The following is a 17,111-nucleotide window of genomic DNA, read 5'->3' on the forward strand; positions in this document are numbered from 1 at the left end:
TCCAACTTAACACTGGTTAACGACCCATGCAAACAATAATATAACAGCATCATAAAAGCTCCAGATTATATTGACCCTGAAAGGGGTTTTCTAAGAGCTTATTATTGATGGCCTGTGCTTAAAATAGGTCATCAATATCTGATCGATGGGACTGACTCCTGGCACCCGTGCCGATCAGCTATCTGAAGAGGCCGTGGCACTTCGGCCTCTTCCTAGGCCAGCGAGATCACATTCATTGTTCACATGGTCTAGGCGCAGCTCAGTCACATTCAAGTAAAAGGGCCAGGACTACTGTCCACTATACAATGTGGCTCTGCTTGGTATGTCATGAGGAGGTGCATTGCAGCCTCAACAAACAGTTGATCAGCAGGGTGAAGAGAATCAGACACTCACCAATCAGGTATTGATCACTTATCCTGACGATAGCCCATCAAAATGAAACTCCTGGAAAAGTCCTTTAAAGGGAACCTGTCACCGGGATTTTGTGTATAGAGCTGAGGACATGGGTTGCTAGATGGCCGCTAGCACATCCGCAATATCCAGTCCCCATAGCTCTGTGTGCTTTTATTGTGAAAAAAAAACCTATTTGATACATATGCAAATTACCCTAAGATGAGTCCTGTCTCTGAGATGAGTCAGGGACAGGACTCATCTCAGGGTAATTTGCATATGTATCAAATAGGTTTTTTTTTCACAATAAAAGCACACAGAGCTATGGGGACTAGGTATTGCGGATGTGCTAGCGGCCATCTAGCAACCCATGTCCTCAGCTCTATACACAAAATCCCAGTGACAGGTTCCCTTTAAACAATCCTTTTATTCATAAATACATAAATGCATGAATACTCTTGATGGAATTGTTCTTGATGAAAATTAGATCTGCTCACGATAGCAAATAACAGAACACAGAGGCAGGCGTTCATACGGTAAGTATGTTCAGGTAAGGTATTATTGGAAGGATAAAAAGATTCTCACCTTCCGTTGTTGTGTAAAGATAGGCACAACACTACTGTAGATCACTAAAGCCCGATGATGCCGATGTCATCAGACTCGTCACAGAAATGGAGGCCAACCCTCAGGAGGTAGAAGTAGAGTGAGGCTCAGCAGTTGAAGACTTTCAATCTACTGTAAAATGGAGATTTTCCGGCGCAAACATGAATGAGATGCTTGTGTTAGGATAATTTCTTTATTATTAAGATGTCCTATGACAACGCATTTCAGAGTGTAAATACTCCTTTTTCAAGTCTGTGTGTATTAGCTTAAAAATGCGTCCAGATGCTCCAGCTTCCCAGCTATCGGAGATGGTCAGTGACAGCTGGGAAGCCATAGCTTTGGAGCATCTGGACGCATTCTCAAGCTGATACCAATAGACTTGAAAAAGGAGTATTTACAGTCTGAAACATGTTGTCATAGGAGACTTTTAATAATAAAGAAGTTACCCCGACACAAAGGTCTCTTGTCCATTTAACAGTGGATTGTAAGTCCTTTCAACTGTGGAACCCCACTTAAAATAAGATATGATCTTGGTTTCAATATTTAAAAAAAATTATGAATGTTGAAAGAACCCAAACCTTTCCAGCAAATTTAAGACAAGTAATGGATAGAAGACTTTTATTACAAAAGTAAAGAGGTTTTATTGTCAAATTTGCTAATTTCTCACTATCCCTACAGTGAGTCAACATAGGACTCTCGGAATAGCCTGTTTCAACCCTACAAACCATAAAAACAGCAGTAGCATTTTTGAAAAAAAAATTCACATTTATTTACTGTCAAACAGGTGTTAATCTTTACATTGGATATTAGTGATGGGCTCTTATTAACAGCTGAAGTTTAAAAGAAAACGAATAAAAGATAAGAAATTTTCACTGAAAATGTACACATTTCTTTAATTATAAAATAAATTAATGGCTAAACATAGGCAGAAAAATCATGGAGTAATATTCCAGACTGTTATTTAAAAAATATATATATATTTATGTAGGTCAGGCACGGCTTATTTCAGAATTTATAGAAGTAACTTGTGCCAGGAATCCCTGTTCAATGATTTGCCAGATTTACCAAATTTGTGCAATTAACGGCAACGTTGGCTCCTGAATATAATAAAGGCTCTTAAAAAAAAACAACTGCATTTGGCATCAAATTAAAAACCGAAAAAAAATTCTAATATTGACGTGGACCAAAACCGTCATGAAAAGGAATCTTAATAATGAATTGCCTCATTTAATAGCACATTAAACAAGCATGTATAAAAAGAAAAAAAAAAGCTTTGTGCAATCGAGATTTTTCACAATATTTTGTCAATTTCAAAATTATTTAATTGACATTTTATATTTCAAGTTGGACACAAATGTATTTCACCCTAGCAATAGAACAAAATATAATTTATTTGCCATTTGTTTTTCCATGGTAACAGTTCATTGTACAGTTGAGAAAACATATGAAATAAGGCCAGTGGCTTGATTGCTAGTGGTTAGACATGTTTTTAATCTTTTGCCTCAATGGGAAGGATCTGCAGTGACCTGCAAAGCAGGAGGAAAAAAATTAAATAAAACAAAAACATCCTGCAGACTACTCAGAAACAGTATGGTACAGTAAATCGATCCCACAGGATTTCGGAGCCCACATCTTGTATATAATACAACGCAGGCCTCACAAAATGGCAACCATATTTACAAATTCGGTTCTGGAGCTGCTGCAACAAAAGGCGGATTTGCCGATGTATTTATTTTCCTCCAAAAAGTCTTTTTTTCAGCAGCAGATAGTTTAAATACCGTGTTGGTACCTCTTTGCTTTGTAACAAATAATCTTAGTATACTCTGTGTATATACAAAGTTTTTTTTTGTTTTTTATTTTTAATTTATTTAAAAAAAATTCACAGAACTGAAAATGTCCATCACTTTCCTACACAATGGAGAGCTGCGAGTCCTTACTAGGCTGCCAATCACAAATAAGGTGGCCTCAGTTGAAGAAATTTGAGTCTTAATACCTGCAAGAGCCATTTGCACCCCTATAATCTCTTTTTATTAAAGACTTGTGACTAACTGCATTTGTCCTTCTCTGACATCTCCTTCAGGGACACAGCCTTCTTTGTTTATGGGGATAATATAACCATCGCTGTTGCCCCTGCTTATCTGGTAGTACATCTGAAGATGGTGCCCAGCTCCAAGATTTGGCATGCTTTTATAATAAACGTCCTCATTTTCACTCTTCCTAGAGGGCGATAAATCCTCTTCAACGTCAGGGCTACTCTCTGGGTATGGAGAGTCCCGTAGGTTGGGCATACTAGTGTAAAGGGAGTCTCTATTTGGGGATTGAAGATTGTCGTCGGCTTCGGCGGTTAACTGCGACACGTAGCTGTCCGTTCCTTCGGTCTTCACTTTTTTCTGTGGGTGATACAGAAGAGAGTGAGTCCGTTGAGGAATAAGTGGTGCTTCTAGCTCTTTGTGGTGAAGTTCCAGCCCTGGGGTATCACCGTGCATTAAAGAGGAAGCATCAGCTACTATGGCGTCGTCTTCGCTGCTGCTTCCCCCTATAACAGTTTTGACAGGCAAGGTTCTCTCCAAATTGTGGTTCTTGCTGCTACATCGCAGGTTATTGTGCACTAGTTCTGAAATGATCATTTTTTCAAATGCTGTATCATTCAGACTTAGTCCACAGTCCACAACTTGTACTCCGTCACCGTAGCTCCCGTTCCGCAGAGAGTAGCTGTTGTTAAAGTTACCATTTAGCGGTAGAGTATCCATGGCACTTGAATCCCTGACATGGTTCAGTGTATGTCCTGAAAGAGAACAAAACAAAAAAATATATACAGTTTAGGGGACCTTTTGTTAAGATGGCCAAGCATTTTAGATACAAAAAGAAAAGAAATTTAATGTCGTCTAGGACAAAGTTTTGGGATACAGCAATTTCTCGACTCATTTTGTTCTCTATTGATAGCAAATTGAGCGCCACATTCGGTAAATGTAGCACTTATATAGTGAAGATTAGATTACTTGAATCCTTTGGAGCGGATCATTCCATAATCTTGCACACTGAATGTAAAAATAAAAATAATGAAAAAATAAAAGCTAACTATAGATTCCATTTCTAGGAAAATACGACACAATATAATTTGTCCTAAACAACACTAAATGAATATATATATAAACTAAAGAGATACAGAAAATCAAAGGCAAATGTACAACATAAACCAACAAACCGGCAAGCAACTAATTTAACAATGTCTCTAATGTTTCCCTTTTTCTGGGGTGCAAAAAAAAAAAAAAGAACAAAAGAACAAAAACAAAAGAAAAAAAGTAAAGAAAAAGAATGGAAAATGGACAAATACACGGACGTTATGAGAAACAAGGACAGCCACCTTTCACACAAGAGACAACAAGGTCCCACAAGCATCATCCACGACATGATGGAGAAGGTGGAAATGACTCACTGTGCACACTCACATTATGTCTGTCTGCTCAGGCTATCTGGGCTAAGTGTAGCTGATGTATAAAAGAAAGTAAAACGATTTATTGCAACAAGATGGATTACTAGGTTTCTCAGCAACTTATTCAGAGCAAGGGTTCAGCAAATAAGATTACTAGCAATAAACAGCTTTTTTTTTTTTTGTTTGTTTCTGGTTAACGTTCTAGAATTCGCTAATATTCTATCCGCCAGCAAAGGCCCCGGGCTTTTAGAAGTCAAGAGTTTGCCAGCAGCTCTGTTCTGTCTGCATCGGTCACAGAGATACTGCGGATTGAACCCACACAGGCTAATTAAAGTGTTAAAAGCCCAGGGTGAGCATTGGGCAACAAGGTCAAAATGCAGAAATGCCAGGAATTTCTGTAAGCATGGGTCACAGAAATTAACCAAATAAATACCGAATGTAGTAATGAGTAAAGACATCTCTGCCATGCTCTCATGGACGAAACTGGCAAAAAGTCTACTGGGCATGTGGACGGAATGGTTTCCTTATGGAAAGAAACATGCTCTGGGTTGTAGACAAAAAAATGATTTATGGTACACATTAATTTTGTGAATACAACAAAAGGAAAAAGAAAATGAAGAAATGGAAAAAAAGTGACCATTTTAATTTTTTTTCTTTTTTTTTTTAATGTTGCAAGCAGCCTGCCCACTTTGAAGCTACTGTGTCTTATGCAAGGCTTGAAGGAGAATGGAACAATGAGAGACGCGGCTGCCACAATGATCATGCTTAAGGCTGCAGCCCGTTGACAAGGCCCTGAATCTAAAATGCAAATTGGTTGGAGTGAGAAAGGCTTGTAGCATTCCGAAATACAAAAACAAAGACAACAAATCTGTTATACTGTACATATATACCGTATATATATTTTTTTATTACGCGTTACTTTTTTTGTCCTACTAATTGTTTAGGTACTTCTAAGACAACACAAGAGCAGAAGCTCTTATGACAATAGATGTGTAAGGCATAGAACAACCTGCACACTTCTAACGCTGTACGATCTAATGAAATTTAAAATAAAAAAATAAAAATCTTTCATTAGGAAGCAACAACTTTTTAATGAAATACTACCAAACGCTGTTTCTATAAACCAATGTACAATTTCTTTAGTTTACTGAGGTATTGGACTCATTCCACTAAGCCAGGGGTAGGCAACCTCCGGCTCCCAGCTGTTGTGAAACTACAATTCCCAGCTTACTCCATTCATTTCTATGAGCGTTCTTAGAAGAGCAGAGCAAGTATGCATACTGGGAGTTGTAGTTTCACAACAGCTGGGAGCCGGAGCTTGCCTACCCCTGCACTAAGCTAAAACTTTTTACCAAAATTTTTGCCTAGCTACATTTTTTCATAGACATTTAAGAATGCTACAGACGTCTTTTCACACTTTGGACCGACTTGCATTTTTAATTTTTTTGGCCTATTGATGCATGTCTATATATTTTTTGCTCAAATGCCTTTAACTGTGATATGAGAAACTTGATCATTCAGCATATAATTGATCACAACCAAAGTAAATCAGTATATAAAAAAATAAAATATTCTGCACCGAGCAGATTTCTAGGTGTGCAAAATCAATGGCTGAAATTAATGACTGTTGCTAAACAGGCTTTGAATTACAAAAAAAATAAAAATTAAATACCTATGCTAAAATTTTTGAAAATTTAACAATTGGTAATTTCTCCTAAAAAGAGCAAAAGCTGTACAAGATAGTTTTGTTTTTTTACATTTAGAAAATTTAATTTGTACCCCAATACCTCCTAAGGTACTGGGGGGTTCAATGTCACTGATGTGCTGCAACCAGCACATAATAAAAGTTTCTCTCATTGGAAGAGGGTTTGTTTTTGTTCTGCTTGTCACCATGTAATTCACTTGAAGTCTTTCCTTAGCCTGTAGCAAGATTACTGTGGGAATGTAGTAATGATAAGCAAATAAAACATTTCTGCTTGACAGCAATCCTTTAAAAACAGCAAATTATTTCAGCATTGCAAATATATTACCAACTGAGATTGCAGTATATCCATTGCTGTTATCCAAATGTAGACAAAAAAGTCCAGATTCAATTTGAAATTAAAAGGACTATGACTTTGACTACAGATTGTGAACCACTTGCCCGCTGAGTCTATGTCATGATTGAGAATTATGTTTTAAATGTGCCTGTTTAGAAACCATGCTGAAAAAATTTACATTTGATAGGCAAAGTTAAGTTTTACTCCCATACTTGTCTCTCTGTAGTTCGCTAGAGGGAAGCATAAAGTAAGGAAAAAAGTAAAAAAAAAAAAGAAAAAAGAAAAAAAGAAAAAACGAGAGAACAGAAAGGACAGACTAACGTTAAAAAAATCGAATTAAGTGTTACACACTTTACAATCAGCAGAACAACAGATGAAAAAAAAATTCCTTCTAGATATAAAATATATAACACACACTTAACACTAACACAACTACAAAGGTGCACTAGCACTACTGAAAAATAAAAATGATACAAGATATTGGTGTAGACATTATGGTTTATAGACCGGCATGAAGCTGCACTATACTATAGTCTGCGCCGGTGAACACGTCAATTTGGCACAATATGTTACGCCCTTGTGCAATGAGAAATCTATTCCAGATGCTAATATTTCCTCAAAGCTAATACTGCGCCTAGTATGATAGAGAGCTGTACCTCTACGGGAAAAATATCTTGATGGTGGGCTCTTGGACCTTCAGTGTCAGTCCTGAAATAGTATATTAAGATTTATGCCACCTGTGTCAAAAACATGGATAATTACAGGTAAATACCGGTAACAACACTATAATATAGTGCAGTTTTAAAAAAGGCCGGCATAGACAGTGCTGCACGTCTGTTAATACTTAGGATAGAGAGAGATCTGCAGGTCTATAAGTTTATCTTAAGGAATGTGCTGAGCGACAGAATGAACGAATTAAGTAGAAGCACACCTGGTGGGTTAAACACAGGAGCAGTAGGGGTATTACATACAACAGTTTCGGCGAGCAGTGTGTTATAGGGGTTGTTAGTGCCGTGGGGTCGAAGAAGAGGGTTTGTTAGTAGATAATTGCCAGTCATTCCTAAGGTAAAGAAAAAAAAAATAAGACATCAGTTTTCATGTGACGTCGAGAAGCACAAACAGCCCTCTTTCCCAATAAAAAAAAAAAAAAAACGAAAATGAAAACGAAAATGAAAATAAAATTGGAAAAAAAAATTGCTTTGGGTGTTGATGAGCAGCTCTGCAGTTGTCAACTATAAAACTCAGCTCAAAAGACGGGATTATATTTGAACAGCTAATTTGTATGAGAAAATGGAGCATTGTGGCAAAGTTTGACTAATTCACAGGTGCTTTCAAAAATCCCTAAAGTAAACACCATCCAAGAGTGACATTTAATAATTTACACAGAATTACTGTCAGACAAGAAGGGTAATTAAAGGCATGGAAATTGACGTAATGTTTCAAGATGCAGCAGCTAGAAAAAAAATCCTTAAACCTTTTTTTTTTTTTTTTGCGAGTGATGAGGGAATTCTATGTTTAATGAATATTTTAGCATTGGGGCAATCCCTAATGAAAACATCTGTGTTAATAAAAAAGGATGGTAAAAAAAAATAAAAAAAAAAAAAAAAAAGAAAAACAAATATGAGAGAAAGCAAGATAAAATTTGCCAAAAAGGGCAATGCTTATGCAAAAGAGACATGCTGCGAAAGGAGGACATTTTCAAAGCACGTTTAAACACAAAAAAAACCCCAAAAACATACAGACAAAACAAATTCCAACACATCCCTTGCAATTACAAATGCTCGGTTACAGGGCATAAAGAACAATTTTTAGCACTTTAGTAGTGAAAAGAAGGTGATATGTGGCAAACACTTACATATAAAAGTACAACAAGGCAGGACAATAAAATAACAGAAAAAAAAAGTAAAAAAAGAAAGAAAAAAAGTGGGCAGGATATTTCATTTGCTTGAGTTGTACTTTTTGGAAACTGTGTTCTCATAAGTAAACTCTCAAATTATATAAACATAGATACTAAAAAAAGAAATAAAAAATGTATATATATATATATATATACATACATACACATATATATATATATATATATATATACAAACATATACACACACACACACACACACACACACACATACACAGGGTGATTTATCAAGACCCCCATTTTAGACGCCAGTCTTAACCCCAATACTTGGCGGTGGATCCGCCAGAGTTATGTAGGAGCGCCGGCCTCTACATTACTTCGGCGGACCCACCGCCACTTCTAAATGTAGGACAGCTTACTTGCTGTCTTACATTTAGACCATTTTCTATGCCTAAACCAGGTGTAGAAAATGAGATGGGCCTCCTAACACATCATGCCCACTTTTTTAAACCTGCTGTTAGCAGGGAAAAGTCTCAGATTGCAGTGCAAAGGACCTTTGCGCCGAAATCTGTGCCAGAAATACACCTAATATAGGTGTATGTCTGGTGAGTAAATGACCCTCATAGTTTTAAAAGATATGGGTCCGATTTGATTTGCAAAGTATATAAATGGTTTAAAAGGGCTGTCTGACATTTTAATACTGGTGGTCTATTCTCAGGATAGGTCATCAATATCAGATTGGAGGGAATCCGAGACCTGCCACCCTTGCAGATAAGCTGTTTGAAGAAACCAAGGTGCTCCAGTGAGCGCTGCAGCCTCTTAGGCCTGTGACGTCATGTATATTGGTCACTTGGCCTAGGAGCAGCCCAACCCTTAATCACATGAATGGGTCTGAGCTGAAATATGAAGCACAGTCGCTGTACAATGTACAGCGCTGTGCTTGGTAAGCTGTGGGGAGGCAACAACGCTCCGCCTCCTCAAACAGCTGATCAGTGGGTGTGACTGGTGTCGGACAACTACCATTGAGGATAGGTTACCGATATTAAACACTCGGAAAACCCCTTCAATACATATTTTAAATGCAATCAATAAAATCGTAAATTGAGCAAATTAAAGGGGTATTTCATCAGAATCTAATTATTGTGCTGTCCCATGGCCTGCAAATGGCTAAAAAAACCAAAAAATTAAACAACCTGTGCGCCATTTCTTACTATTGTTCATGACACGGCAGGAAATGGCTGGGCATGCTGGCTAAGACAAGTCATCGATGCAACCAGTGATTGGCAGCCATTTCCTGCCTTGCTGAGAACAGGAGCAGGAAGTGGAGCACAGTGGGGACCGAGGCTACATCAGAACAGCAGTGTTCGGGGGGGGGGGGGGGTCAGCAAGGTGCATATCATTTTTTTTATTAGTTTAACCATTTGCAGGCCGTGGTTGTTTTGATTGTGCTGGAATACCGGGCCAATGAAAGATGAGAAAAATAAATAAATAAATAAAATGAAATTTTTCCCAAAACAATAGCACTTAATTGTTCGTCATGCACAGATCAAAACTATCCTGGCAGTCAACTAGTTTTACGTGTTAGGGCTGGGGGGTGCATAATAGCATTTTCAGCCCCCTCGTATTTTACTGGGCATACTTATAGCTACATAAAAATGGTGCCAATGCTGCAGATGAGCCCAAACTCTGGAACCCAAGGAGGCCTAAAGGTTAATACCACATTTTAGTAGAAAATTATTTATTCTTTTTTTTTTTGCAAATCCTATTGGTCACAATTTTGGCCCAGGAGCGGGGGTAATTTACCTTGGTTAAGCGTTGATGTGCTGTTTATGTCACCTGAGATGAAGGAAGATTCGGATTGTTTTCTCACTGTGTCATTCCACATTCTTCTGATCCGACTCTGTGGGCAAAAACAAAAGAATACATTTTTGGAGTTTTCTTTTTTGCTCAGTGCATAGGGCACACTTAGGCAGCTGAAAATATCCATAGAATGGCAGTGACATTTGCTGCAGTTAAAGTCCTGCCGTATGCCAATTGATTATTATGGAACAGAGTTACGAAGGTGGGTGTGCGGAATATTACATAAATCGAAAAAACACCCACAGCAAGTATTTAAAAGATGGGGGGGGGGGGGGGGGGAGAAACTGTATTTGCCGTCTAGATCACTGTAATGAGGAGACAATTAGTATATCTGAACTGTGAGTCTCTAAAGGGTTGCTATAAATAAGGTTAATTAAAAACGCTGTCAACTTCTTTGTTACCTGGGTGCCAGAGGAATATCGAGCGCTGGTTCTTGCAGTTGAAGCTTTCACCACGCTGTGAGGGCTTTCAGTTGGAAGACCACCACAGCAGTAAGTGTGCCTGAAACACTTGCTGTACTCCTTGCGTACCTGTGAAAGGAATACAGTTTTAAGCAAGGGAGAAATAGAAAGGCTTGAACGTAGGCCCCTTTCATCTGGCGATTTTAATGGGTTTGTTTATTCGCCCATTGATTTACTGCAGCGGAGTCAACAAAAGTAGCAGCTGACATTCTTAGAGAACTTAATTAGCATCTGTCTTGTGTAGCGGCTCTCTAGGGTCATAACGTAATACAAAAGTTTCTTTCATTAGCTAAACTTTTGACTGAATTGGAATTCAAAGGACCACAGCAAAGCTACTTTAGACTGGAATTGGCACAGGTCTGAAATTATTATGGTTATCTCCACCATCAAAAAGACACCCGGATCATAAAATCATGACATGTAAATGAATACAGATCATCAAACTTTAGATAAAGGGCAACTAAAATGATGGAAGGACTAGGAAAATAGGTAATTGTATTCAATAAACATTCAAATACACATGACTGCAAACATACCCATTCCCCGTTGTCATGGGTAAGTTGTTCAGAGGGTCCTTGGTTTAACATTATACGACATTATATGCAAGTCCTTTAAAGGAGTTGTCCAGGCATACTCTCCCATATGATCTGACTAGGCATGAAGAGATGCAATTACATACTGGGAATCATAGTTGCAGAGGTAAGTGTTGGATGGCTATCAAGTACTGTACATGGGTGGTATTTGAATCAACAGGACACTTACACCATACCTGATAGATGTGGACAGTCGCCTTGTGTGCAGTTGTATCTCTCCATGCCGTACGTCAAATCTTGTGGGACTGTAGGCCTGGACAAGCCTTTTAAAAGACTTTGTCCCGAAATGTAAACTTATCTCCTATTTTGTGTCTGATCATTGCAGGTTCTACACCTGGGACCCCCCCCAAGGACCATGAGAACAGGGGTTCTGTGTTCCCCACATATTAATGGAGCTGCAGTTGACATTCCACTCTTCTTTATAGGACTGATGGAGATTGCAGAGTCCTGTGCTCTGTTTCTCTTCGGCAGTCCAATAAAGCGGAATGAAGCAGGAATATGAACGTTCAGTCTCTACTAAGTTTAGTTCTTGGGACAAATATTTTAACAGAAGGTGACATTCATACAAGTTTATTTTTCAGAGGAGCAATTTTTTTTTAGACTAAGGAACTCAACAGGTGTCCCCCGAATCACAGCTAGAAGGTGGTAGGAAGGAATAGCTACCAATGCACTATGCCTGGCATAGACTTGGAGGAGATACATAAAAGGTCAAACTCAGGTCCTCACCATTCTTTGGAATACCCATACAACTACCCCTACAAACCTACTAAAGAACATTGCCCTCATTGCTGAGTCCAATAACGTCCAACAGTAGCTGCATCCAAAGGTATAACTAAATACAGAGAGCAGCAGGCAGTCTGTCTCTTGCCCTGAAATATTTGCTTGTAGGGACAATATGGGTCAAACAGATTAGAACAATTCAATCAGTCTGTAGTGTCTAAGATGAAGGTGTGTGCGGTTCAGCACTATTGTAAAACAACTATTGTCATGACTTTTACTCAGTTAAACCCTTTCAGCTCCAGAGAATTTTCCATTTTTGCCTTTATACTTTTTACTCCCTGCCTTCCCGGATCCATAACTTTTTTTTTTATAACTTTATAACTTTTTCCATTCACATAGCTGCTCTCCTTCTTATTCTCTAAGTCAGTATAATTACAACAATACCAAATTTATAGTTCTTCTTGTGCTTTAATACTGAAAAAAAATTAAAAATAAATTGAAAAAATCTTTTTTCTATTCATCGCCATATTCTGACCCTTATAACATTTTTTTCATAGTTAGGTCAAAGGAGTTGTATGAGGGCTCACTTTTTGAGGGGAGATCTGTCGATTTTATTGATACCATTTTAGAGTGTACACAACTTTTTGATCACTTTTTATAAAAATTTTTGGTGAAGGTGAAGCAGAGAAAAAATGGCCAATTGGCAGTTATTATTTGTTTTTCAGTCATTATAGGACATGGCGATGCCTATGATCTTTATTTAAATTAAAATTATCAGGATGGGGGGGAGGGCGATCTGAATTTATATATATTTTTATAAACTTTTTTTTTAAGTCACCTTAGGTGACTATAAGAAGCAGTCATTAGATAGTTTCTACAACACATTGCATTGAATTGCTAATGTAATTCATTGTAGATTTGCTATGTTCTTATAGAGTCCTGCCACCTGCAGGGCTCAATAGGAACTACAGCTCTAAGAGCCCTGGTTTCTTCATAGAGACCAAGGTTTTCCGAGACAAAAAAAACGGTTACACCAATCACCACATGTGGGAGCTGTTAAGGACCCAGGAGCGCACCACTTCTGGGTTTTCCACTCTCAGTTGCTGTAGTCACATTTGACCATGCCATCTGAGGGGTTATATGTCTGCAATTGGCATTATTGCCGATCCCAGACATCAGCCCCGGGTGACTGCTGTGTTAAACATTAGGCAACCGGCGGCTATAGCACTCGCTCCGGAACAGGCATCATCTTTAAAGGGAACCTGTCAACGGGATTTTGTGTATAGAGCTGAGGACATGGGTTGCTAGATGGTCGCTATCACATCCGCAATACCCAGTCCCCATAGCTCTGTGTGCTTTTATTGTGTAAAAAAAACTGATTTGATACATATGCAAATTAACCTGAGATGAGTCCTGTCCCTGAGATGTGTCAAGTGTGAAGGAGCCCAGCACCGCCCGCATCCTCCGAATCGCCTCCTTGCTCCCTGACGTCAGAAAACTAGAGCGCCGTAATCTCGCAATGTGCGAGCTAGTGCATGCGCAGTGTCGTCATAGTGTTCCTTCCCTGTGCTGGCATCAGCCTCAGGGAACAAACTGCGCATGCGCTAGCTCGCGCATCGCGATATTACAGTGCTCTAGCTTTCTGACGTCGGGGAGCAAGGAGGAGATTCTGAGGATGCGGGGCGGTGTGGGCTCCTTCACACTGGACTCATCTCAGGGACAGGACTCATCTCAGGTTAATTTGCATATGTATCAAATAGTTTTTTTTACACAATAAAAGCACACAGAGCTATGGGGACTGGGTATTGCGGACGTGCTAGCGGCCATCTAGCAACCCATGTCCTCAGCTCTATACACAAAATCCCGGCGACAGGTTCCCTTTAAAGAGACTAGTTTGGCATACTTGTATGACAGTGGTTATCAAGGGGTTAAAATAAATGCAAGACTCTAGTTTTATATTTAGTTTTCGCTCTGTCTTGGTGCAAATTATTTCCTTGCACAATCCGAAAAAAATCCAACAAGAGCCTTGCACAGAGAAAGGCTGTTATGCACAAGAAAATGTCTATCCTCCAAGTCCATGACCTTATCTTACTGTCAGTGTTCAAAAGAATTGTGAAAGCGCTATATGTTTGTGAATGCCGGCAGTGTCTGTTCAAGCCTGGAGTATTTTTATACTGCCATATCCTTAAGCAATTTAAAAGTTGGGAAAAGAAAGCTTTCTTTATGGAATAAAATTATCACATATCCGCAGCTACAGACAGCACCTATGACTCACTGTACAGTATACCTTTCTTTAAAAATAGCGAAAGAAATTGAAAAACGTTGACCCAGGATAGGAATCAAGACTACCTCATTTTCTGAATTATGATGCACTGCTAGACCCTTCTTACAGAAAAGCATGATGGAACTTGTAGTTTAAAATTACCTTGACAGACACGGTCTCAGAATTTGAGTAGGAACAGTAATGGATATTAACTGCCTTAAAACATCTCAGAGCTAGGACAATACCAATCAAAATTGCATTTTGCCCAAATAACCCCAGTCGCCAGGACCAGCTCTCTTCATACCTATATTGCTAGAAATGCACATTATCTGTCTGTATTGCACATCCCCCTGTCATTACTGGTAAAATTACAGCTTGCTCAGAGCAGATAGGAACGCAACGTTATCATCTTGTCAAGTCAGAAACATAATAGTTTTCATTTTCACAATTCTCTCTCAATTCGGTGACCAACTAGTAATAATGGAATACAAAAAAAAAAAAAAAGGGGGAGGACAGCATAATATGTAGAAACGTTGCACCTTAGAACATCATCTATAAGATTTGAGAAAAGGCATACAGTATAAAAAAACAAGCGCAAGAACAAAAACACTACACTTTTCTTTGTGCCAAACCCTAAAATGTCAACGTTATCCACATTCTACTGTAAGTACTGTAGGTTACAGGTGCTGTCACATGAAAAACACAATATTACACGGTGGCTATTTAAAAGAATGGTCAACCATATCATCCATGGACATAGATCTCATATACAGTAGTTAATCTCCTTTCTGGCTCGAAGAGGGGTGTCCAAAGCATGACAACCCTCCTAAAAACCTGCTTCCTCTAAAAATTCTGGACAGTTGTGAAGTTGAAATTGATATTATTAATTTCAAAAGGACCTTTGGTCCATCAGCTGTGGGACTAACCAAAATTTACAGGTAAAGGGAACATAATTTTCTGACAATGTAGTATCCATCAAGAGAATACTGTGCTCAATAAAGTATATTTGTTACACATACACACACTTCGATATGTTTAATGTCATTCTTCACACACTTACTTTCTTCTGAAGGGCACAGTGGAATATAAAAATAAACATTCCTTGGAAGGCGTTGAACACTGTGAAGAGGTATGTCATTACAACAGTCTCCTCATTGATGAGGAACAGACCAAAAGACCACGTGACTCCAAGCAGACACATGAGGGCAAAAGCACCAAGAACCCAGGACCTGAGAAGAGACAATAGTGAAGATGAAGATTAACATCTGGGCTAGTTGGATGAATGCTCTTGCAAAAAGAAAACTTTGGGGAATTTACAAAGTTATACATCCTTTATTGAAGTATCTAGAAATGTACCAAGCTAGAAAAAATTGCCCTGTTACAGCTTATCAATATGAAACTATCAGGTATGAGAGTGACCAACTTCTGTAGCTAGAAAGCTGAAGCTTTGCTCTGCATTGGGACAAGGCGTCTTTACTTAAAATTTAGAGAAATTTACATACAAAGTGCTATTAGTAACACTCAAAAATACAATTCTTGCTTTATTTGCCCCTGTTCTTCACAAGTAAGCCGGCTTAATTCATTGTCATAGCTCAGTTGGTCATCTAAATGGGGATGTGGTTCTGATAAGCTTTTCACTAATTGATAAAAACCTAAAAGGAGGTTGCCAACCTGTCTGCAGTTCAACTGCTCCCATGCGACTGCCCCGTTCCTAGGCGTTTCCAGTTTGGCTTGGTCCCTGGACCGCTAAAGCCAATCACTGGCATCAGCAGTCACATATGCTAGAACACCACATCACCAGCGGGAACTGGAAGCGTCTGGGAATGGGGAGGCAGCATGGTAACGGATGGACTGTGGTCAGATGAATGCATTTTATTATTTTTTTTGTTTATTGGGAACAGGTTCTGACCACTAAAGTTGTCGGCTTTTAGACACACAATGCCTAATATTTTGCATCCTTACGTTTTTACAAAATGCAGGATGAGATTTGAGCAAGGCAAGAAATAACCCTGTGGACTTGTTTCTTCATAACAATAATGGTCAAAAATAACCTTGTAAGAGGTTTTAAAAAGTTTGGCAAAGTGCAGCAAAGATGATAAAATGCTCACTAGTTCAATGCTCCACATATTCAATGGTTTTGGTTGGTCTCCATTTACTTGTCCTGCAGTGATGACATCACATACTTACATACATTTTTTCTAAATCCCAGACACCTTTAATATTTCTTAGAGAGTCCAACACATTTGTTGAGGAACAGTACAAAATCAAATCAAAGCAAAAACCATGTTACACATATCAGCCACTAATACTTTAGATATATATTTCTGAAGGTTATTGATAGCACTTATGTAAATCAACAGCGTTTGAATGTGATCCGCGTATATTTTGCAGTCCTTCACAAAGAAGCTTTCAACTTCTTTTCAACTTTAATGGAAAACCTATTGATCCCAATTACAATTTTACTATTCACAAACCCAATTTGCTTTTATGCTTATGATGTCTCATCACAAAAAGCTGAAATGAATATTAAAAATACACTGCAAAAAATAATGAACCACAATCTGACAACCACAATGAGAGGAACACAAAATACAGGACCATGGAAGGTAGAGACGAATACAACTGGAGACAAGAGAGGGACGTTTCCATGAATAACCCGACAAAAAAAAAAATTATAGACTGAAAAAAATTGAAATGGAATGGAGGACAAGGAAGGTTTCAGTTAGGGCATTCCACATCTAGCTAATGGTCTCTTACTTGATAAAAGGCTTATTATCTTCATATCTAGAGAGCATTACAAGCAGAGGAGAGAAATCAAATTGTTAGAGACAGAAGTGGAGCAGAGAAAAAGGCGCATTTTTATTTTTAGTTAAGGCAAAAATAAAAAAAAGGGA

The 17,111-nt window shown here is 38.4% G+C and overlaps 1 protein-coding gene across 7 annotated transcripts in view; it reads right to left on the reverse strand.

The window, feature by feature from the left end:
- Positions 1-1,737: 1,737 nt before the first annotated feature.
- ADGRL2 (adhesion G protein-coupled receptor L2) overlaps positions 1,738-17,111 on the reverse strand; it is a 185,797-nt gene continuing 170,423 nt past the window's right edge. For 3 of the 7 annotated variants that reach the window (XM_040408488.1, XM_040408486.1, XM_040408487.1), the window contains 4 exons: positions 15,278-15,446; positions 10,582-10,710; positions 10,124-10,220; positions 1,738-3,778 (listed from right to left, as the gene is read on the reverse strand). In XM_040408488.1, coding sequence (XP_040264422.1) covers positions 3,024-3,778; positions 10,124-10,220; positions 10,582-10,710; positions 15,278-15,446 — 1,150 coding nt within the window. In that variant the 3' untranslated portion in view covers positions 1,738-3,023. Of the gene's footprint in view, positions 3,779-7,121; positions 7,203-7,396; positions 7,526-10,123; positions 10,221-10,581; positions 10,711-15,277; positions 15,447-17,111 lie in introns of all 7 variants that reach the window. The other 4 variants (XM_040408492.1, XM_040408491.1, XM_040408493.1 and 1 more) reach the window with 3 other exon arrangements.

This window comes from Bufo bufo, chromosome 9 (genome assembly GCF_905171765.1).
Source record: "Bufo bufo chromosome 9, aBufBuf1.1, whole genome shotgun sequence".
Classification (NCBI taxonomy): Eukaryota; Metazoa; Chordata; class Amphibia; order Anura; family Bufonidae; genus Bufo; species Bufo bufo.